This window comes from Salvelinus alpinus, chromosome 20 (genome assembly GCF_045679555.1).
Source record: "Salvelinus alpinus chromosome 20, SLU_Salpinus.1, whole genome shotgun sequence".
Taxonomy (NCBI): Eukaryota; Metazoa; Chordata; class Actinopteri; order Salmoniformes; family Salmonidae; genus Salvelinus; species Salvelinus alpinus.
Genome location: NC_092105.1, coordinates 13356432 through 13374997, shown reverse-complemented (window position 1 = coordinate 13374997; position 18566 = coordinate 13356432). Strand labels below are relative to the sequence as shown.

The following is an 18566-nucleotide window of genomic DNA, read 5'->3' as shown; positions in this document are numbered from 1 at the left end:
TCCAGACTACACACAACCGGATCAGACTCAATATCAATGAGAAAAATAAAAAACAAGTCTGTGTGCTTTTCAGGTTTACCCAGATACAAAACAGCACTGAAGGTGGGATAATACACACACACACACACACACATACATACACACACACACACACCTTTTTCCACAAACACATGGAGTAGCTAGCCAAATAGAAGAAGTAGCCAGCCAGGTTCCAAGGACAAGCTCTAATTTGGTGGCCTCTGGTACATTATAATGCTAGATTGTATTTTCAACCAGCAACTATCAGGAAATAACACTGCATTTAAAAAAAATGTCACACTTTTACAGTGTTAGTTTCATTAACTGTTGTACAATATGATATAAAACCCCCAGACAAACATTATTTCTACTGCTGACTTCCACAGGCTTCAAGCTTCCTTTTAAGAGGCACTTTCTCAGCTTTCTGCAATACAGGTATGATTGAAGAATGAAGCAGGTGTTAACTTTTAAAACAATTCAATCTGTTTTCTTTTATCATATTTCAAATCAAAATCCAATAACATTTTATTTTGTCACATGCTTTGTAAACAACGTGTAGAGTAACGGTGAAACGCTTACATTTTATAGAAAAATTATAACGCAAGAAATAAATGGAAAAATTATAACAAGAATTAACTAGAAAATGAGTAAGGATAACTTGGCTATATACACGGGGTACCAGTACCGAGTGCAGGTGTACAAGGTAATTGAGGTAGATATGTACAGAGCCTTGAGAAAGTACACACTCCCCTTGACTTTTTCCACATTTTCGTGTGTTACAGTACGTGTCTCAAACTGTTACAACAAAAGTGTCTGCGGGTTTTCGCTCCTCCCTTGTTCTTGATTGATGAAGTAAGGTCACTAATTAGTAAGGAACTCCCCTCACCTGGTTGTCTGTCTTAATTGAAAGGAAAAAAACAAAAACCCGCAGACACTAGACCCTCCATGGAATGAGTTTGACATCCCTGTGTTACAGCCTGAATTTAAAATATATTAAATTGACGTTGCGCGAGAGGTTGTTGTCCTGGCACCACACTGCCAGGTCTCTGACTTCTCTATATGCTCTCTCATTGTCTTCAGTGATCAGGCCTACTATCGTTGTCGTCTCCAAACTTAATGATGGTGTTGGAGTGGTGCGTGGCCATGCAGTTGTGGGTGTACAGGAGGGGACTAAGCACGCACCCCTGAGGGGCCCCTGTGTTAAGGGTCAGCGTGGCGGATGTGTTGTTGCCTACCGTCACCAACCTGGGGGGGGGGGGGGGGGGGCTTTAGGAAGTCCAGGATTCAGTTGCAGAGGGAGGTGTTTTTTCCCCCCCCTCAGGGTCCTTAGCTTAGTAATGAGCTTGGAGGGCACAATGGAGTTGAACGCTGAGCTGCAGCCAATGAACAGCATTCTCACATAGGTGTTCCTTTCGTCCAGGTGAGAAAGGGTATTGTGGAGTGCAATAGAGATTGTCATCTGTGGATATGTTGGGGCGGTAAGCAAATTGTTGTGTGTCTGGGATGATGGTGTAGTAGATGTGAGCCATGATCAGCCTTTCAAAGCATGTCATGGCTACAGATGTGAGTGCTACAGGGCGATAGTCATTTTTTAGACAGGTTACGTTGGCATTCTTTAGGACAGGGACTATGGTGGTGTGCTTAAAACATGTAGATATTACAGACTGGGTCAGGGAGAGGTTGAAAATGTAATTGTAGATACTTGCTAGCTGGTCAGCGCTTGCTCTTGAGTACGAGTCCTGGTAACCCCTGCGGCCTTGTGAATGTTAACCTGTTTAAAGGTCTTACTCGCATCGGCTACAGAGAGTTTGATCACACAGTCATCCGGAACAGCTGGTGCATAGTTCAATGTTGCTTGCCTCAAAGCACATAGAAGGTATTTAACTTGTCTTGTAGGCTCGCATCAATGGACAACTTGTGGCTGCGTTTCCCTTCGTAATCCATGATAGTTTGCAAGCTCTGCCACATCAGTGTCCCGCTCATTGAAAGCAACAGCTCTAGCCTTTAGGGCTTCCGAGTGGTACAGCGGTCTAAGGCACTGCATCTCAATGCAAGAGGCATCACTACAGTCCCTGGTTTGAATCTAGGCTGTATTACATTCGGTCGTGATTGGGACTCCCATAGGGCGGCACACAATTGGCCCAGCGTCGTCCGGGGTAGGCCGTCATTGTAAATAAGAATTTGTTCTTAACTGACTTGCCTAGTTAAATAAAGGTTAAATTTTTTAAAATATTTTTTTATATCAAAAATGATGTTTAGCTCAGTGTGGATGTTGCCTGTAATCACTGTGGGGACAACGTCATCAATGCACTTATTAATGAAGCCGGTGACTACTGTGATACACTCCTCAATGCCATCGAATCAATCCCGGAACATATTTCAGTCTGCTTCTTCCTGTTTGAGTGTTTGCTTGTAAGCAGGAGTCAGGAGGATAGAGTTATGGTCAGATTTGCCAAATGAAGGCTGAGGTCAGAGCTTTGAATGAGTCTGATTAATTGTGCAGTAAAGGTGAGCTAGAGTTGTTTTCCATCTAGTTGGACAGGTGACATGTTGGTAGAAATTGGGTAAAGCGGATTTCAGTTTTCCTGCATTAAAGTCACCGGCCACTAGGGGCGCCACCTCTGGGTGAGCATTTTCTTGTTTGCTTTATGGCCCTATACATCTCATTGAGTGTCGCCTTAGTGCCAGCATCGGTTATTGGCGGTAAACCGGCTACAAACAATATAGATAAACTCTCTTTCTCGATAGTGAGGTCTACAGCTCATCATGAGGTATTCTAACTCGGGCGAGCAGAACCTCGAGACTTCCTTAATATTAGAGATGGTGCAGCAGCTGTTGTTAACAAAGAGACACACCCCCTCTGAGCTTCCCCGATGCAGACGTTCTGTTCTGCTGATGTATAGAGAACCAGCTAGATTTCTATTTACCGTGTCCTTGTTCAGCCACGACCCAGAGAAACCTAGGATATTACAGCTCTTCAGATCACATTGATAGGATGGACTCGAACGGAGCTGATCCAGTTTCATCCAGCCTCCAACTCATTGAAGTAGAAGTTCTTGTCCAAATGGATGTTAGGGATAACTGTTCTGATGTCCAGAAGCTCTTTTCAGTCATAGGATGGCAGAAACATTATGTAAAAAAAATAAAAAAATAAAAAAATTACTATCAGTGGCAAAAATACACAAAATGGTTCAATTGGTCAGGACCCCGTAAAATGGCCGTCATTCCCTCCTGCGCCATTATCCCATTTTGGACATTACATTACATTATTACATTTAAGTCATTTAGCAGACGCTCTTATCCAGAGCGACTTACAAATTGGTGCATTCACCTTATGATATCCAGTGGAACAACCACTTTACAATAGTGCATCTAACTCTTTTAAGGGGGGGGGGGGGGGGGGGTTAGAAGGATTACTTTATCCTATTATCCTATTCCTTAAAGAGGTGGGGTTTCAGGTGTCTCCGGAAGGTGGTGATTGACTCCGCTGACCTGGCGTCGTGAGGGAGTTTGTTCCACCATTGGGGTGCCAGAGCAGCGAACAGTTTTGACTGGGCTGAGCGGGAACTGTACTTCCTCAGAGGTAGGGAGGCGAGCAGGCCAGAGGTGGATGAACGCAGTGCCCTTGTTTGGGTGTAGGGCCTGATCAGAGCCTGAAGGTACGGAGGTGCCGTTCCCCTCACAGCTCCGTAGGCAAGCACCATGGTCTTGTAACGGATGCGAGCTTCAACTGGAAGCCAGTGGAGAGAGCGGAGGAGCGGGGTGACGTGAGAGAACTTGGGAAAGTTGAACACCAGACGGGCTGCGGCGTTCTGGATGAGTTGTAGGGGTTTAATGGCACAGGCAGGGAGCCCAGCCAACAGCGAGTTGCAGTAATCCAGGCGGGAGATGACAAGTGCCTGGATTAGGACCTGCGCCGCTTCCTGCGTGAGGCAGGGTCGTACTCTGCGAATGTTGTAGAGCATGAACCTACAGGAACGGGTCACCGCCTTGATGTTAGTTGAGAACGACAGGGTGTTGTCCAGGATCACGCCAAGGTTCTTAGCACTCTGGGAGGAGGACACAATGGAGTTGTCAACCGTGATGGCGAGATCATGGAACGGGCAGTCCTTCCCCGGGAGGAAGAGCAGCTCCGTCTTGCCGAGGTTCAGCTTGAGGTGGTGATCCGTCATCCACACTGATATGTCTGCCAGACATGCAGAGATGCGATTCACCACCTGGTTATCAGAGGGGGGAAAGGAGAAGATTAATTGTGTGTCGTCTGCATAGCAATGATAGGAGAGACCATGTGAGGATATGACAGAGCCAAGTGACTTGGTGTATAGCGAGAATAGGAGAGGGCCTAGAACAGAGCCCTGGGGGACACCAGTGGTGAGAGCACGTGGTGCGGAGACAGATTCTCGCCACGCCACCTGGTAGGAGCGACCTGTCAGGTAGGACGCAATCCAAGCGTGGGCCGCGCCGGAGATGCCCAGCTCGGAGAGGGTGGAGAGGAGGATCTGATGGTTCACAGTATCAAAGGCAGCCGATAGGTCTAGAAGGATGAGAGCAGAGGAGAGAGAGTTAGCTTTAGCAGTGCGGAGCGCCTCCGTGACACAGAGAAGAGCAGTCTCAGTTGAATGACTAGTCTTGAAACCTGACTGATTTGGATCAAGAAGGTCATTCTGAGAGAGATAGCAGGAGAGCTGGCCAAGGACGGCACGTTCAAGAGTTTTGGAGAGAAAAGAAAGAAGGGATACTGGTCTGTAGTTGTTGACATCGGAGGGATCGAGTGTAGGTTTTTTCAGAAGGGGTGCAACTCTCGCTCTCTTGAAGACGGAAGGGACGTAGCCAGCGGTCAAGGATGAGTTGATGAGCGAGGTGAGGTAAGGGAGAAGGTCTCCGGAAATGGTCTGGAGAAGAGAGGAGGGGATAGGGTCAAGCGGGCAGGTTGTTGGGCGGCCGGCCGTCACAAGACGCGAGATTTCATCTGGAGAGAGAGGGGAGAAAGAGGTCAAAGCACAGGGTAGGGCAGTGTGAGCAGAACCAGCGGTGTCGTTTGACTTAGCAAACGAGGATCGGATGTCGTCGACCTTCTTTTCAAAATGGTTGACGAAGTCATCAGCAGAGAGGGAGGAGGGGGGAGGAGGGGGAGGAGGATTCAGGAGGGAGGAGAAGGTGGCAAAGAGCTTCCTAGGGTTAGAGGCAGATGCTTGGAATTTAGAGTGGTAGAAATTGGCTTTAGCAGCAGAGACAGAAGAGGAGAATGTAGAGAGGAGGGAGTGAAAGGATGCCAGGTCCGCAGGGAGGCGAGTTTTCCTCCATTTCCGCTCGGCTGCCCGGAGCCCTGTTCTGTGAGCTCGCAATGAGTCGTCGAGCCACGGAGCACGAGGGGAGGACCGAGCCGGCCTGGAGGATAGGGGACATAGAGAGTCAAAGGATGCAGAAAGGGAGGAGAGGAGGGTTGAGGAGGCAGAATCAGGAGATAGGTTGGAGAAGGTTTGAGCAGAGGGAAGAGATGATAGGATGGAAGAGGAGAGAGTAGCGGGGGAGAGAGAGCGAAGGTTGGGACGGCGCGATACCATCCGAGTAGGGGCAGTGTGGGAAGTGTTGGATGAGAGCGAGAGGGAAAAGGATACAAGGTAGTGGTCGGAGACTTGGAGGGGAGTTGCAATGAGATTAGTGGAAGAACAGCATCTAGTAAAGATGAGGTCAAGCGTATTGCCTGCCTTGTGAGTAGGGGGGGAAGGTGAGAGGGTGAGGTCAAAAGAGGAGAGGAGTGGAAAGAAGGAGGCAGAGAGGAATGAGTCAAAGGTAGACGTGGGGAGGTTAAAGTCACCCAGAACTGTGAGAGGTGAGCCATCCTCAGGAAAGGAACTTATCAGGGCGTCAAGCTCATTGATGAACTCTCCAAGGGAACCTGGAGGGCGATAAATGATAAGGATGTTAAGCTTGAAAGGGCTGGTAACTGTGACAGCATGGAATTCAAAGGAGGCGATAGACAGATGGGTCAGGGGAGAAAGAGAGAATGTCCACTTGGGAGAGATGAGGATCCCAGTGCCACCACCCCGCTGACCAGAAGCTCTCGGGGTGTGCGAGAACACGTGGGCAGACGAGGAGAGAGCAGTAGGAGTAGCAGTGTTATCAGTGGTAATCCATGTTTCCGTCAGTGCCAAGAAGTCGAGGGACTGGAGGGAAGCATAGGCTGAGATGAACTCTGCCTTGTTGGCCGCAGATCGGCAGTTCCAGAGGCTGCCTGAGACCTGGAACTCCACGTGGGTCGTGCGCGCTGGGACCACCAGGTTAGAGTAGCAGCGGCCACGCGGTGTGAAGCGTTTGTATGGTCTGTGCAGAGAGGAGAGAACAGGGATAGACAGACACATAGTTGACAGGCTACAGAAGAGGCTACGCTAATGCAAAGGAGATTGGAATGACAAGTGGACTACACGTCTCGAATGTTCAGAAAGTTAAGCTTACGTTGCAAAAAATCTTATTGACTAAAATGATATAGTACTGCTGGCTGGTGAAATAGGCTAGCTAGCAGTGGCTGCGTTGTTGACTTTGTTTGAAAGTGTACCACAGTGAGGCTCTCTCCACTAGCCTACCTATTGTTCTTGCAGTGAGGAGCATCCACCATCTTTATTGAATGTTTTCATAGTTTATCTGCAGATCATTGCCAAAAAGCCTACCTGTATGCATATTAGGGAAGCCAAATGAACAGCTCTCTTACTGAGACAATTCGGTAGGCTACTGACGAGTCACTCACTTCAATGTCACTTTCTGGCGAGTCCGGATGGACTTCATATCGGAAAATGCAAACAAGATCTTTAGAGTAGTTGTCTGGATGCGACACCATGGACATATAAACTAGGTTGTATGATTTATGAAAGGCAACGATATGAGATCGACTTTATTTAGTCAGTTCGACAACTTTTACAAACAAGTCAAGCGTGCCGTTTGTCAATCAAAGCACAGTAAATAGTATGGGTGTGCCCACATGGTCTTACTCGTAATCGTATCCATAAATTGACAGTTGATAATGGGATGGAATAATACTTGTGAATGAAAATAACAGAAGTGTTTTAATATGCTTAAGTAGATGTTGGCAAAATAACTACGTGCCCATTTTAACTGCTGCAGATTTTGAGGTGTGTGTGTGTGTGTGTGTGTGTGTGTGTCTGTCAACTTGCAGCCGGCAGCCAAGTTTGCTGTCACTCAGTCAGAATGCGCATCACCTTTTCATATTTACCCTACCCATGCCTCGCTTGTTAGATGTTATGCAAAATGATAGCTTGATGACAAACGTCCATCGGCATGTGATCTACCATAGTAACAGGCAGCGGCAATCTAAATTATCAGACCGAAAACATGCAAGGGATAACTGATTGGGTGAAATTATGAAGCGAGCGGATGGAGAAATACAACTTCACTCTGTCCAATCAGAGCACCAGGATCAACATACAGCCAGTCATGTGTCTCTTTACAGACACATGACTGACTGACATGAGAAAGATGTGTGCTGGCACCCGAAAATGTATTAGTTTCAGATGATCCTTACAAAAAAGAATAACATCGTAGTCGTATACAGTAAATTGCAAAAATCCGTTAAGATGCTCGTTTTGTCCGACTATTTGGCACACCATTAGTAAATAACCTATACACCAGCACGTGGCATTCGGAAAGTATTCAGACCCCTCAAATTTTTTGTTCTTTACAGCCTTATTCTAAAATGGATGAAATGGTTTGTTTTCCCTCATCAATCTACACAAAATAACTCATAATGACAAAGCAAAAACAGTTTTTTAGGTTTCTTTTTTTTCTTTTTCTTTTTTACTAAATCACATTTATATAAGTATTCAGACCCTTTACACAGTACTTTGTTGAAGCACCTTTGGCAGTGATTACAGCCTCGAGTCTTCCTGGTTATGACGCTACAAGCTTGGCACACATGTATTTGGGGAGTTTCTCCCATTCTTCTCTGCAGATACTGTCAAGCTCTGTCAGGCTGGATGGGTAGCATCGCTACACAGCTATTTTCAGGTCTCTCCAGAGATGTTCGATAGGGTTCAAGTCCGGCCTCTGGCTATTATGTACCCTACTCAGGGGGCGTGGTCAAGTTAAACCCCGCCTCACTGTGTATCAATGCTACAGTAGTTGTCTTTCTATCATTCTTTACAGACTATCAACCGTAGCTAGCATATTTTATGTTCACTATTAAAGGTTTATTTTTGTAAATTACTTTTTCTAAAATAAGCTCAGCAAGTAGATTGATGGGCACTTGTTTTTTTTCTCTGAACAGCTGACGTGCTGTGTGAAGGCATCCACTCATGTACTGCTCCAGAAGTTGTGACTTGCGACAGCGTGGTGGTGCTTGGCTGAACGGCCAGTCATATTGCTCAAATTCAAATGGCATGACATTTACACGTGTGGTCTTCAATGTTTCTTCAATGTTTCTAATGATAGACTGTGACAGAGCAGGTAAATGTTCAACTGGAATGCAAAAACACTTCTGCACTTGGCGGTCCCGTTCTGTGGGCTTGTATGGCCTACCAGTTCGTGGCTGAGCCGTTGTTGCTCCTAGACGTTCCCACTTCACAATAACAGTACTTACAGTTGACTGGGGCAGCTCTAGCAGGGCAGAAATTTGACGAACTGACTTGTTGGAAAGGTGGTATCCTATGACGTTGAAAGTCACTGAGCTCTTCAGTAAGGCCATTCTACTACCAATGTTTGTCTATGGAGATGGCATGGCTGTGTGCTCGATTTTTATACACCGGCCAGCAACGGGTGTGGCTGAAATAGCCGAATCCACTCATTTGAAGGGGTGTCCACATACTTTTAGCCTGTAGTGTATCTGGGGGTGGTCTGAGTTGTCCAAACTTTTTTTTGTGTCTGACCAGTGAGACCATAAAACACACTGACTCTTCGGTCTGACTTAAACATTCTTCCTCTCTCTTTTCCTCCCCCTCTCTCTCTCTCTCTCTCTCACACTCTCTTTCCCCCACTGTCATTCTGCAGAAGAAATTCAGAGCAGCAAAAGAAGCGTATGAGAATTTACTACAGACAGAGAATCTTCCTGCACAGGTGAAGGCTGCTACACTGCAGCAACTAGGTAAGTCCTCCTCTTTCCTCTCTCCTATGTACTACTGCATCGAAGACGATGCATTTGGGCCTACTTGTTACAAGCAATATGTCATTTGTTGACATGTCCTTTTAACCTATAATTTTCTTTGCGTCTTGTTGAATATGTTGAAAATATTTCCTAGTTTGTTCTTGAAGGTTCTATTTGAAAAGTGCAGTCTTTTACATGTTATGTACAAAAAGTGTTGAACTTTCTAGAGCAGTGTCTATAGGAAGGGTGTGGTGTTTTTAGTCGTCAGTTACTTTACCACATTTATGCCTCTCTAGTACTTTGTATTTTATTTTTTATAAAATATATTTTTATTTTATAAACAAAACATACACATACAAACATTACTGCATGACACCTGCCCATATCCACTATCCCTATCTCCAGCACCCTAATACATTTCTTCCACATGTCCTCAAACTGCACCATTTGTTGCTGAAGGTGCTACTATGTACCAGATGTATAAGGCTGATAACACAGGATTGCATTGTGTTCTGGGAGAAGTTGTGCTCCTTGTTGTTTACCATATTCCCAACTGGACAGTATTCCCAGATCCCCACCTCTTCCCTGCTCCCATCGCACTTTTCCCAAGTCTCTCCCAAGCCTCCAGTCTCTCCTTGCCCTGGACTGACGGATGCAACAGCTCATTATGGAGGTGTTAGTGTCTGTACCCCAACCCTCACGCTATACACACATACCTTCCCCGACATAGTCCTCTCTGAACACAGACAGCTTTTGTCTTGTTTCTTGCCGTCTTCCCCAGTTTGGGATGTTCCCTCGGGTCTGAAAAACATTCTCTTTTTCTGCCCTGCCAGCCACCCTACTAGGGGACACAAGCGTTTCGCTACACCAGCAATAACATCTGATGAATATGTGTGTGACCGATAAAATGTTATTTATTGTTGGCCTTCCAGCAAGGCTCGCCACAGCTGTTGTGTGGAGCGATGGGGAGATGTGTCTGTGTGTGTGTGTGTGTGTAGAGAGAGAGGTGGGAGCGACCCCAGGGGTGAGTTGTTTAGACCTTTGAAGACACGGCTGATGTGTGTATGGATGACGAATCCCCTGCTCTCCTTCCCTCCCTCCCTCTTTCTCCTCCCTCTTCTTCAGAAAGATAGATGAGCCTTTTGGTCCTTTTTATGAGACTGGTGTTTTTACACACCAGGCAGAAGGCAGTGTACCCCTCTGTGACTGACAGTCTAGTGTCGTTTTAATATGTACTACTAGACCTGATAATGGACTAGCAGAAGTATCTGCAGGATCAGTTGTGTTGACTTACTATTGGAGACAGTAAAGTGTAGTGGTTCTGTTGACCAGCTAGCAGAAGGCTAGCCCTGAACCCAGACTAGCAGTGGTGTGCAGTGGTTCTGTTGACCAGCTAGCAGAAGGCTAGCCCTGGACCCAGACTAGCAGTGGTGTAAAGTGCAGTGGTTCTGTTGACCAGCTAGCAGAAGGCTAGCCCTGGACCCAGACTAGCAGTGGTGTAAAGTGCAGTGGTTCTGTTGACCAGCTAGCAGAAGGCTAGCCCTGGACCCAGACTAGCAGTGGTGTAAAGTGCAGTGGTTCTGTTGACCAGCTAGCAGAAGGCTAGCCCTGGACCCAGACTAGCAGTGGTGTAAAGTGCAGTGGTTCTGTTGACCAGCTAGCAGAAGGCTAGCCCTGGACCCAAACTAGCAGTGGTGGTTGTTGGATCCTTCCCCCTGCTAACTCCACTGGTCTCCTCCAGGCTGGATGCATCACACAGTGGAGCAGTTAGGGGACCAAGGCTCCAAGGACAGCTATGCCATCCAGTGTCTGCAGAAGTCACTAGAAGCAGACCCCAACTCTGGACAGTCCTGGTACTTCCTCGGCAGGTAAAAGTATTTTCTTTCGTAAACATTTTGGCATTTTCTTTCATAGTGATTTCCTGCTAGCTATTGTTTTCCTTTTAGCACGTGTGTAAAACGTTAAACCGCTGTGTGTTGAATAAGACTCTGCCCTGAAGGTCTTGTCTCTCTTCAGCTCCTGTCTCACCTGTTTCTCTACAATCTGTAGGCCGAGAAACTGGAGCTGTTTCAGAGCTGCTGTTTCAGAGCTGCTCCTCCCGATCACGCTGATTATTATTGATTCAAGTCTGCACATTCTGGGAAAACAGTGTGTTACACAGAGACCTAATGATTAATAGCTCTGTAAATCTGAGCTATTAATTAGATGGAATTTTTCCTTGCTGTTATTCCACACACTTTTATAAAGGCTTACTTATTTAATCCACTGATTTTAGTATAGATCATTAGACCACAGTTGACCTGGTTTGGCTAGTGTGGCAGACAGTGTTGCAGTGGATAGATGGCCTCCTGTCTGTCAGCCCTTCAGTCCAGGTGCTTGTGCTAGGCTAAATCCTGTAGTACCACTGAGGGCTGCAGCAGTATGTTTTTGTTGTTGAGTTAGCGGCTGTGAGAGAAGTTAATGGCTAGCAAGCGGGGTTGGGTAGGTTACTTTATAAATGTAATATGTTAGTTACTAGTTACCTGTCCAAAATTGTAATCGGTAACGTAACTTTTGGATTACCCAAACTCAGTAACGTAATCTGATTACGTTCAGTTACTTTTAGATTACTTTCCTCTAAAGAGGCATTAGAAGACAAATATGTATGTTACCAATTGATCAACGTCTATTGCAGGATAAATCATTGTAAAAGTTTACATAGCTGGCAATATATGGATGTTACATTGTACTTTATGGGGTTGGTTACGTAGGCTTCTTCTAACCCATCGCTTTCTACTACATATAACAATATGATTTAATTACATCTTTACATTCAAAACCAAAGTCAATCAGAATTCCAGTCATTCCAATAAATGTTACACCCCTTGATCTTCTAGAATAGGACTTGGAAGTATAGATTATCCTAATAGTTTTACCTGAGCGTGCCCGTGGCATTTTCCTGTAAAGATTAGAAAAACCCCATGTACAGATAAATAGTTAAGCAGTTAGATTAAACAACTCCTTTGTAAGATAATGTTTTAAAATGAAACATGTATTGAAACGGGTGAAATAACACTCCTCAGTTAGCAGGCTCAAGCTAAAACTAACTAGTAGAAATTGTTATGATTTAAAATGATTTAGAAATTATTTTAACACACTTTGCTGTAGGCTACTATTTACTAATTAATTAACAAAAAAATCACGTATGTCATATAAAATATATTCACCCCACCCAGTACTGTAATCAAAACTTACCAGAAAGCATGTAGTCCTTGGCTCAGACAGTGTAGTAGTGTGGGCTCAATAGCATCTCATTAGTGTGCAAGATCTTGAGAATCAGCTGTACATGTGATGGAAGAGTGCACTGTGCATGCAGAGGGTTTCAATTCCATTGAATTGGGGATAGTTTAACTGTAACAGTCCTGACCTGTTTTATGTTGTTTTTATGTGTTTATGGTCAGGGCATGTGTTTTGGGTGGGCAGTCTATGTTATTCGTTTCTATGTTGGTTTTGGTTTGCCTGGTATGGCTCTTGATTAGAGGCAGGTGGTTTGCGTTTTTCTCTAATCAAGAGTCATATTTAGGTAGGGCATTCTCACTGTTTGTTTGTGGGTGATTGTCTCCTGTGATGTCTTTCGTCGTTGTCGATGTTATTCACTATCGGGACTGTTTGGCTGTTCGTGTGTTTCGATGTAACGTTCCTGTTCGTGAGTTTACGTTTGTCATGTGAGTTTATGTTCAGGTTCCGTTCTACGTCGTTTTGTTATTTTGTAAATTTGTAAGTGTTTGTTTTCGTGTCATCAGTTTTCGTATTAAAAATAAAGATGGCATATTTCCCTGACTCCGCATTTTGGTCCGAAGATCCTTCTCTCCTCACCTCATCTGAGGATGAGGAAAGCGACAGCCGTTACAGAATCACCCACCTACACGCTAAGACCAAGCGGCAAGGGAAAACGAAACGGAGTAAGGGACAGGAGAGAAAGGAGCAATGGACATGGGACGATGTTTTGGATGGAAAGGGTTGCTACACTTGGGAGGAGATCCTGGCTGGGAGGGATCGCCTCCCATGGGAACAGGTGGAGGCATTGAGGAGAGCAGAGGCTACCTGGGAGAGGAACCGGAGCTATGAGGGAACGCGTCTGGCACGGAAGCCAAAAAAGCCCGTGAGTAATTCCCAAAAATTTCTTGGGGGGGGGCTAGGAGATAGTGGGCCAAGGGCAGGTAGGAGACCTGCGCCCACTTCCCAGGCTTACCGTGGAGAGCGGGAGTACGGGCAGGCGCCGTGTTACGCAGTAGAGCGCACGGTGTCTCCTGTACGAGTGCATAGCCCAGTGCGGGTTATTCCACCTCCCCGCACTGGTAGGGCTAGATTGAGTATTGAGCCAGGTGTCATGAGGCCGGCTCAACGCGTCTGGTCTCCAGTGCGTCTCCTCGGGCCGGCATACATGGCACCTGCCTTACGCATGGTTTCCCCGGTTCGCCTACATAGCCCGGTGCGGGTTATTCCACCTCCCCGCACTGGTCGGGCAACCGGGAGTATTCAACCAGGTAAGGTTGGGCAAGCTCAATGCTCAAGAGTGCCAGTACGCCTCCACGGTCCGGTATTTCCGGCACCACCTCCCCGCCCCAGCCTAGTACCTACAGTGTCTACACTACGCACTAGGCTACCAGTGCGTATCCTGAGCCCTGTTCCTCCTCCACGCACTCTCCCTGTAGTGCGTGTATCTAGCCCGGTGCCTCCAGTTCCGGCCCCACGCACTAAGCTACCTGTGCGTCTCCAGAGCCCTGAACCCACTGTATCTTCTCCCCCTACTAATCCTGATGTGCTTGTCCTCAGCCCGGTGTCACCAGTGCCGGTACCACGCATCAGGGATAGAGTAGGCTTTGAGAATACAGTGTGCCCTGTCCCTGCTCCCCGCACTAGTAGGAAGGTGCTTGTCATTAGCACGGTGCCTCCAGTTCCGGCACCACGCACCAGGTCTACAGTGCGCCATATCCGGCCAGAGCCATCCGTCTCCCCAGCGCCATCTGAGCCATCCGTCTCCCCAGCGCCATCTGAGCCATCCGTCTCCCCAGCGCCATCTGAGCCATCCGTCTCCCCAGCGCCATCTGAGCCATCCGTCTCCCCAGCGCCGTCTGAGCCATCCGTCTGCCAGGAGCCTACAAAGCCGCCCGTCTGCCATGAGCCTGCAAAGCCGCCCGTCTGCCATGAGCCTACAGAGCCGTCAGCCAGACAGGAGCCGCTAGAGCCGTCAGCCAGACAGGAGCCGCTAGAGCCGTCAGTCAGACAGGATCTGCCAGAGCCGCCAACCAGACAGGATCTGCCAGAGCCGCCAACCAGACAGGATCTGCCAGAGCCGCCAACCAGACAGGATCTGCCAGAGCCGCCAACCAGACAGGATCTGCCAGAGCCGCCAACCAGACAGGATCTGCCAGAGCCGCCAACCAGACAGGATCTGCCAGAGCCGCCAACCAGACAGGATCTGCCAGAGCCGCCAGCGAGCCATGAGCAGCCAGAGCCGTCAGAGCGCCATGAGCAGCCAGAGCCGTCAGAGCGCCATGAGCAGCCAGAGCCGTCAGAGCGCCATGAGCAGCCAGAGCCGTCAGAGCGCCATGAGCAGCCAGAGCCGTCAGAGCGCCATGAGCAGCCAGAGCCGTCAGAGCGCCATGAGCAGCCAGAGCCGTCAGAGCGCCATGAGCAGCCAGAGCCGTCAGAGCGCCATGAGCAGCCAGAGCCGTCAGAGCGCCATGAGCAGCCAGAGCCGTCAGAGCGCCATGAGCGTCGAGAGCCGTCAGCCTGCCATGAGCGTCGAGAGCCGTCAGCCTGCCATGAGCGTCGAGAGCCGTCAGCCTGCCATGAGCGTCGAGAGCCGTCAGCCTGCCATGAGCGTCGAGAGCCGTCAGCCAGCCATGAGCGTCGAGATTCGTCAGTCAGCCATGAGCTGCCCTTCAGCCTGAAAAGGCTAGATACCCAGAACTGCCCATCAGTCCAGAGCTGTCTCTCTGTCCGGAGCTGCCTTTCAGTCTGGAGTTGCCCCTCTATCCTGATCTCCCTCTCTATCTTTATCTACTTCTATATTCTTATCTATCCCTCTGTCTTGATTTATCTCTCTGTCCCGGTGTTGTCCTTATTAGATATGTTGTTAAGGGGATTTTGTGGGGGTCAAAAGAGGGTGGACATTCTTGGAGGGAGGAAGTTAGGATGGACTATGGTGGTATGGGGACAGCGTCCTGAGCCGGAACCACCACCGTGGTCAACTGCCCACCCGGACCCTCCCCTGGACTTTGTGCTTGTGCGCCCGGCGTGCGCATCTTGAGGGGGGGGTACTGTAACAGTCCTGACCTGTTTTATGTTGTTTTTATGTGTTTATGGTCAGGGCATGTGTTTTGGGTGGGCAGTCTATGTTATTCGTTTCTATGTTGGTTTTGGTTTGCCTGGTATGGCTCTTGATTAGAGGCAGGTGGTTTGCGTTTTTCTCTAATCAAGAGTCATATTTAGGTAGGGCATTCTCACTGTTTGTTTGTGGGTGATTGTCTCCTGTGATGTCTTTCGTCGTTGTCGATGTTATTCACTATCGGGACTGTTTGGCTGTTCGTGTGTTTCGATGTAACGTTCCTGTTCGTGAGTTTACGTTTGTCATGTGAGTTTATGTTCAGGTTCCGTTCTACGTCGTTTTGTTATTTTGTAAATTTGTAAGTGTTTGTTTTCGTGTCATCAGTTTTCGTATTAAAAATAAAGATGGCATATTTCCCTGACTCCGCATTTTGGTCCGAAGATCCTTCTCTCCTCACCTCATCTGAGGATGAGGAAAGCGACAGCCCTTACATTAACCAACATATACCACAAGACCTAGAATTGCCTTATGTGTATCCCACAAAAAAAGGTTCACCGTTATAAGCTAACATTTTTGATGAATTTTTAGCAAAATTCCCCAAATTCCCAGGCTTAAGTTACCATGGAAAATTTTCACAACCCTAGCCTTGAGAAAGCATTCACACCCCTTGACTTTTTCCACATTTGGTTGTTATAGCCTGAATTTAAAATAGATTCAATTGATATTCACTGGTGTCGATACAATAACCCATAATGTCAAAGTGGAATTATGTTTTACTAAATGTTTACAAAATGAATAACAAATGAAAAGCTGAAATGTCTTGTCAATAAGTATTTAACCCCTTTTGTTATGGCAAGCCTAAATAAGTTCAGTAGTAAAAAATAAGCTTAGCAAGTCACATAATTAGTTGCATTTATTCACTCTGTGTGCAATAAGTGTTTAACATGATGTTTGAATGACTACCTCATCTCTGTGCCCTACACATACAATTATCTGTAAGGTCCCTCACTCGAGCAGTGAATTTCAAGCACAGATTAAACTACAAAGACCAGGGAGGTTTTCCACTGCCTCGCGAAGAAGGGCACCTAATTGGTTGATGAGTAAAAATAAGAAAAGCAGACATTGAATATCCCTTTGAGCATGGTGGTTATTAATTACACTTTGGATGTGTAATGATATACCCAGTCACTACAACGATAAAGGCGTCCTTCCTAACTCAGTTGCTGGAGAGGAAGGAAACTGCTCAGGGATTTTACCATGGGGCCAATGGTGACTTTAAAACAGTTACGGAGTTGAATGGCTGTGATATTAGAAAACTGAGGATGGATCAACAACATTGTAGTTACTCCACAATACTGACCTAATTGACAGTGAAAGAAAGGAAGGAAGCTTGTACAGAATAGAACATATTCCAAAACATACATCCCTGTATCAACAAGGCACTGAAGTAATACTGCAAAAAATGTTACAAAGCAATTAACTTTTTGTCCTGACTGCAAAGTGTTATGTTTGGGGCAAATCCAATACAACACTGAGTACCACCCTCATCATGTTGTGGATATGTTTGTAATTGTTAAGGACTGGGGTGTTTTTCAGGATAAAAAAAGGAGTAGAAACCTGGTTGTCTGCTTACCACCAGACACTGGGAGATTAATTCACCTTTCAGCAGGACAATAACATAAAACAAAAGTCTACACTAGAGTTGTTTACCAAGAAGACAGTGAATGTTCCTGAGTGGCCCAATTACCGTTTTGACTTAAATCTACTTGAAAATCTATGGCAAGACCTGAAAATGGTTGTCTACCAAGGATCAACAACCAATTTGACAGAGCTTGAAGAATATTGAAAAGAATAATGGGCAAATGTTGCACAATCCAGGTGTGGAAAGCTCTTAGAGACTTACCCAGAAACACTCACAGCTGCAATCGCTGCCAAAGGTGTCATCACAAAGTATTGACTCGGGGGTGTGAATACTTATGTAAATGAGATATTTCTGTATTTCATTTTCAATAAATGTGTAAACATTTCTAAAATCATGTTTTCACTTTATCATTATGGGGTATTTTGTGTAGATGGGTTCAGGCTGTAACACAACAAAATGTGCAATAAGTCAAAGGGTATGAATACTTTCTGAAGGAACTACAGATTGCCCCTTTATTATTGTTTTCATTTAACTAGGCTAGTCAGTTAAGAGCAAATTCTTATTTACAATGACGGCCATACCGGCCAAACCCTAACCCGGACGACGTCGGGCCAATTGTGCACCACCCTATGGGACTCCCAATCACTGAAATCCAGGCTGTGATTCAGCCTGGTTTCCAACCAGGGTCTGTATTGACTCCTCTAGCACAGTGATGCAGTGCCTTAGACTGCTGCGCCACTCGGGAGCCTGAGCTAGGTGAGATCGCTAGGTGAGACAACCACATCACAGTCGTAGCAAGTACATTTTCTCTCAATAAAGTAGTTGTCGTCAAAGTTGGTGCAAGTAGGAGAAGTCAAGTGCAGGCCGTGGGATTTTTGCTATTGGTTGTTGTGTGGTAGAGCCACTGAATACAACAGCTAATGGTTCTGAAGAGCTGTAGTCACCCTTTGAGCTTGTAGACGTGCAGAGTGTTAGCTTTAGGGCTGACCCCATTTAGTCAACCGGTCAATTGTTTGGTTGATAGGCTGTTGGTCGACCAAGATTTCTTTAATGGAGCACTAGCAACAACACCAAAAAAATGGTGTACAAGACACCTGTCTGATTGGCTCCTCTTTGAGTGGACTGATCCATTGTATTGAGCTTTATTGACATGGGAAGCATATGTTCACATTGCTAAAGCAAGTGGAATAGATAATAAACAAAAGTGAAACACAAAATGAACAGTTAACATTACACTTACAACAGTTAATAGAGGAATAGAGACATTTAAAATGTCATTTGTTACAGTGTTGTAACGATGTGCAAATAGTTAAAGTTCAAAAGTTTCGTTTTGGGTCAGTCAGACATTCTGCCACTGTGTACTCTCTGTTTAGGGCCAAATAGCATTCTAGTTTTCAGTTTTTTGTTAATTCTCTCTCTCGTTCTTGCACCCTCTCTCACCCCTTTCTGTTTCACTCTCGCTCACTCTCGGTCTCACTCTCGGTCTCACTCTCACTCTCGCT

At 46.4% G+C, this 18566-nt stretch overlaps 1 protein-coding gene across 8 annotated transcripts in view; it reads left to right on the top strand.

Moving 5' to 3' along the window:
• Positions 1 to 18566, top strand: part of LOC139547138 (lysine-specific demethylase 6A-like) — a 107523-nt gene that overhangs the window by 47257 nt on the left and 41700 nt on the right. For 7 of the 8 annotated variants that reach the window (XM_071356173.1, XM_071356168.1, XM_071356171.1 and 4 more), the window contains 2 exons: positions 9016 to 9109; positions 10851 to 10977. In XM_071356173.1, coding sequence (XP_071212274.1) covers positions 9016 to 9109; positions 10851 to 10977 — 221 coding nt within the window. Of the gene's footprint in view, positions 1 to 404; positions 454 to 9015; positions 9110 to 10850; positions 10978 to 18566 lie in introns of all 8 variants that reach the window. The other variant, XM_071356172.1, reaches the window with a different exon arrangement.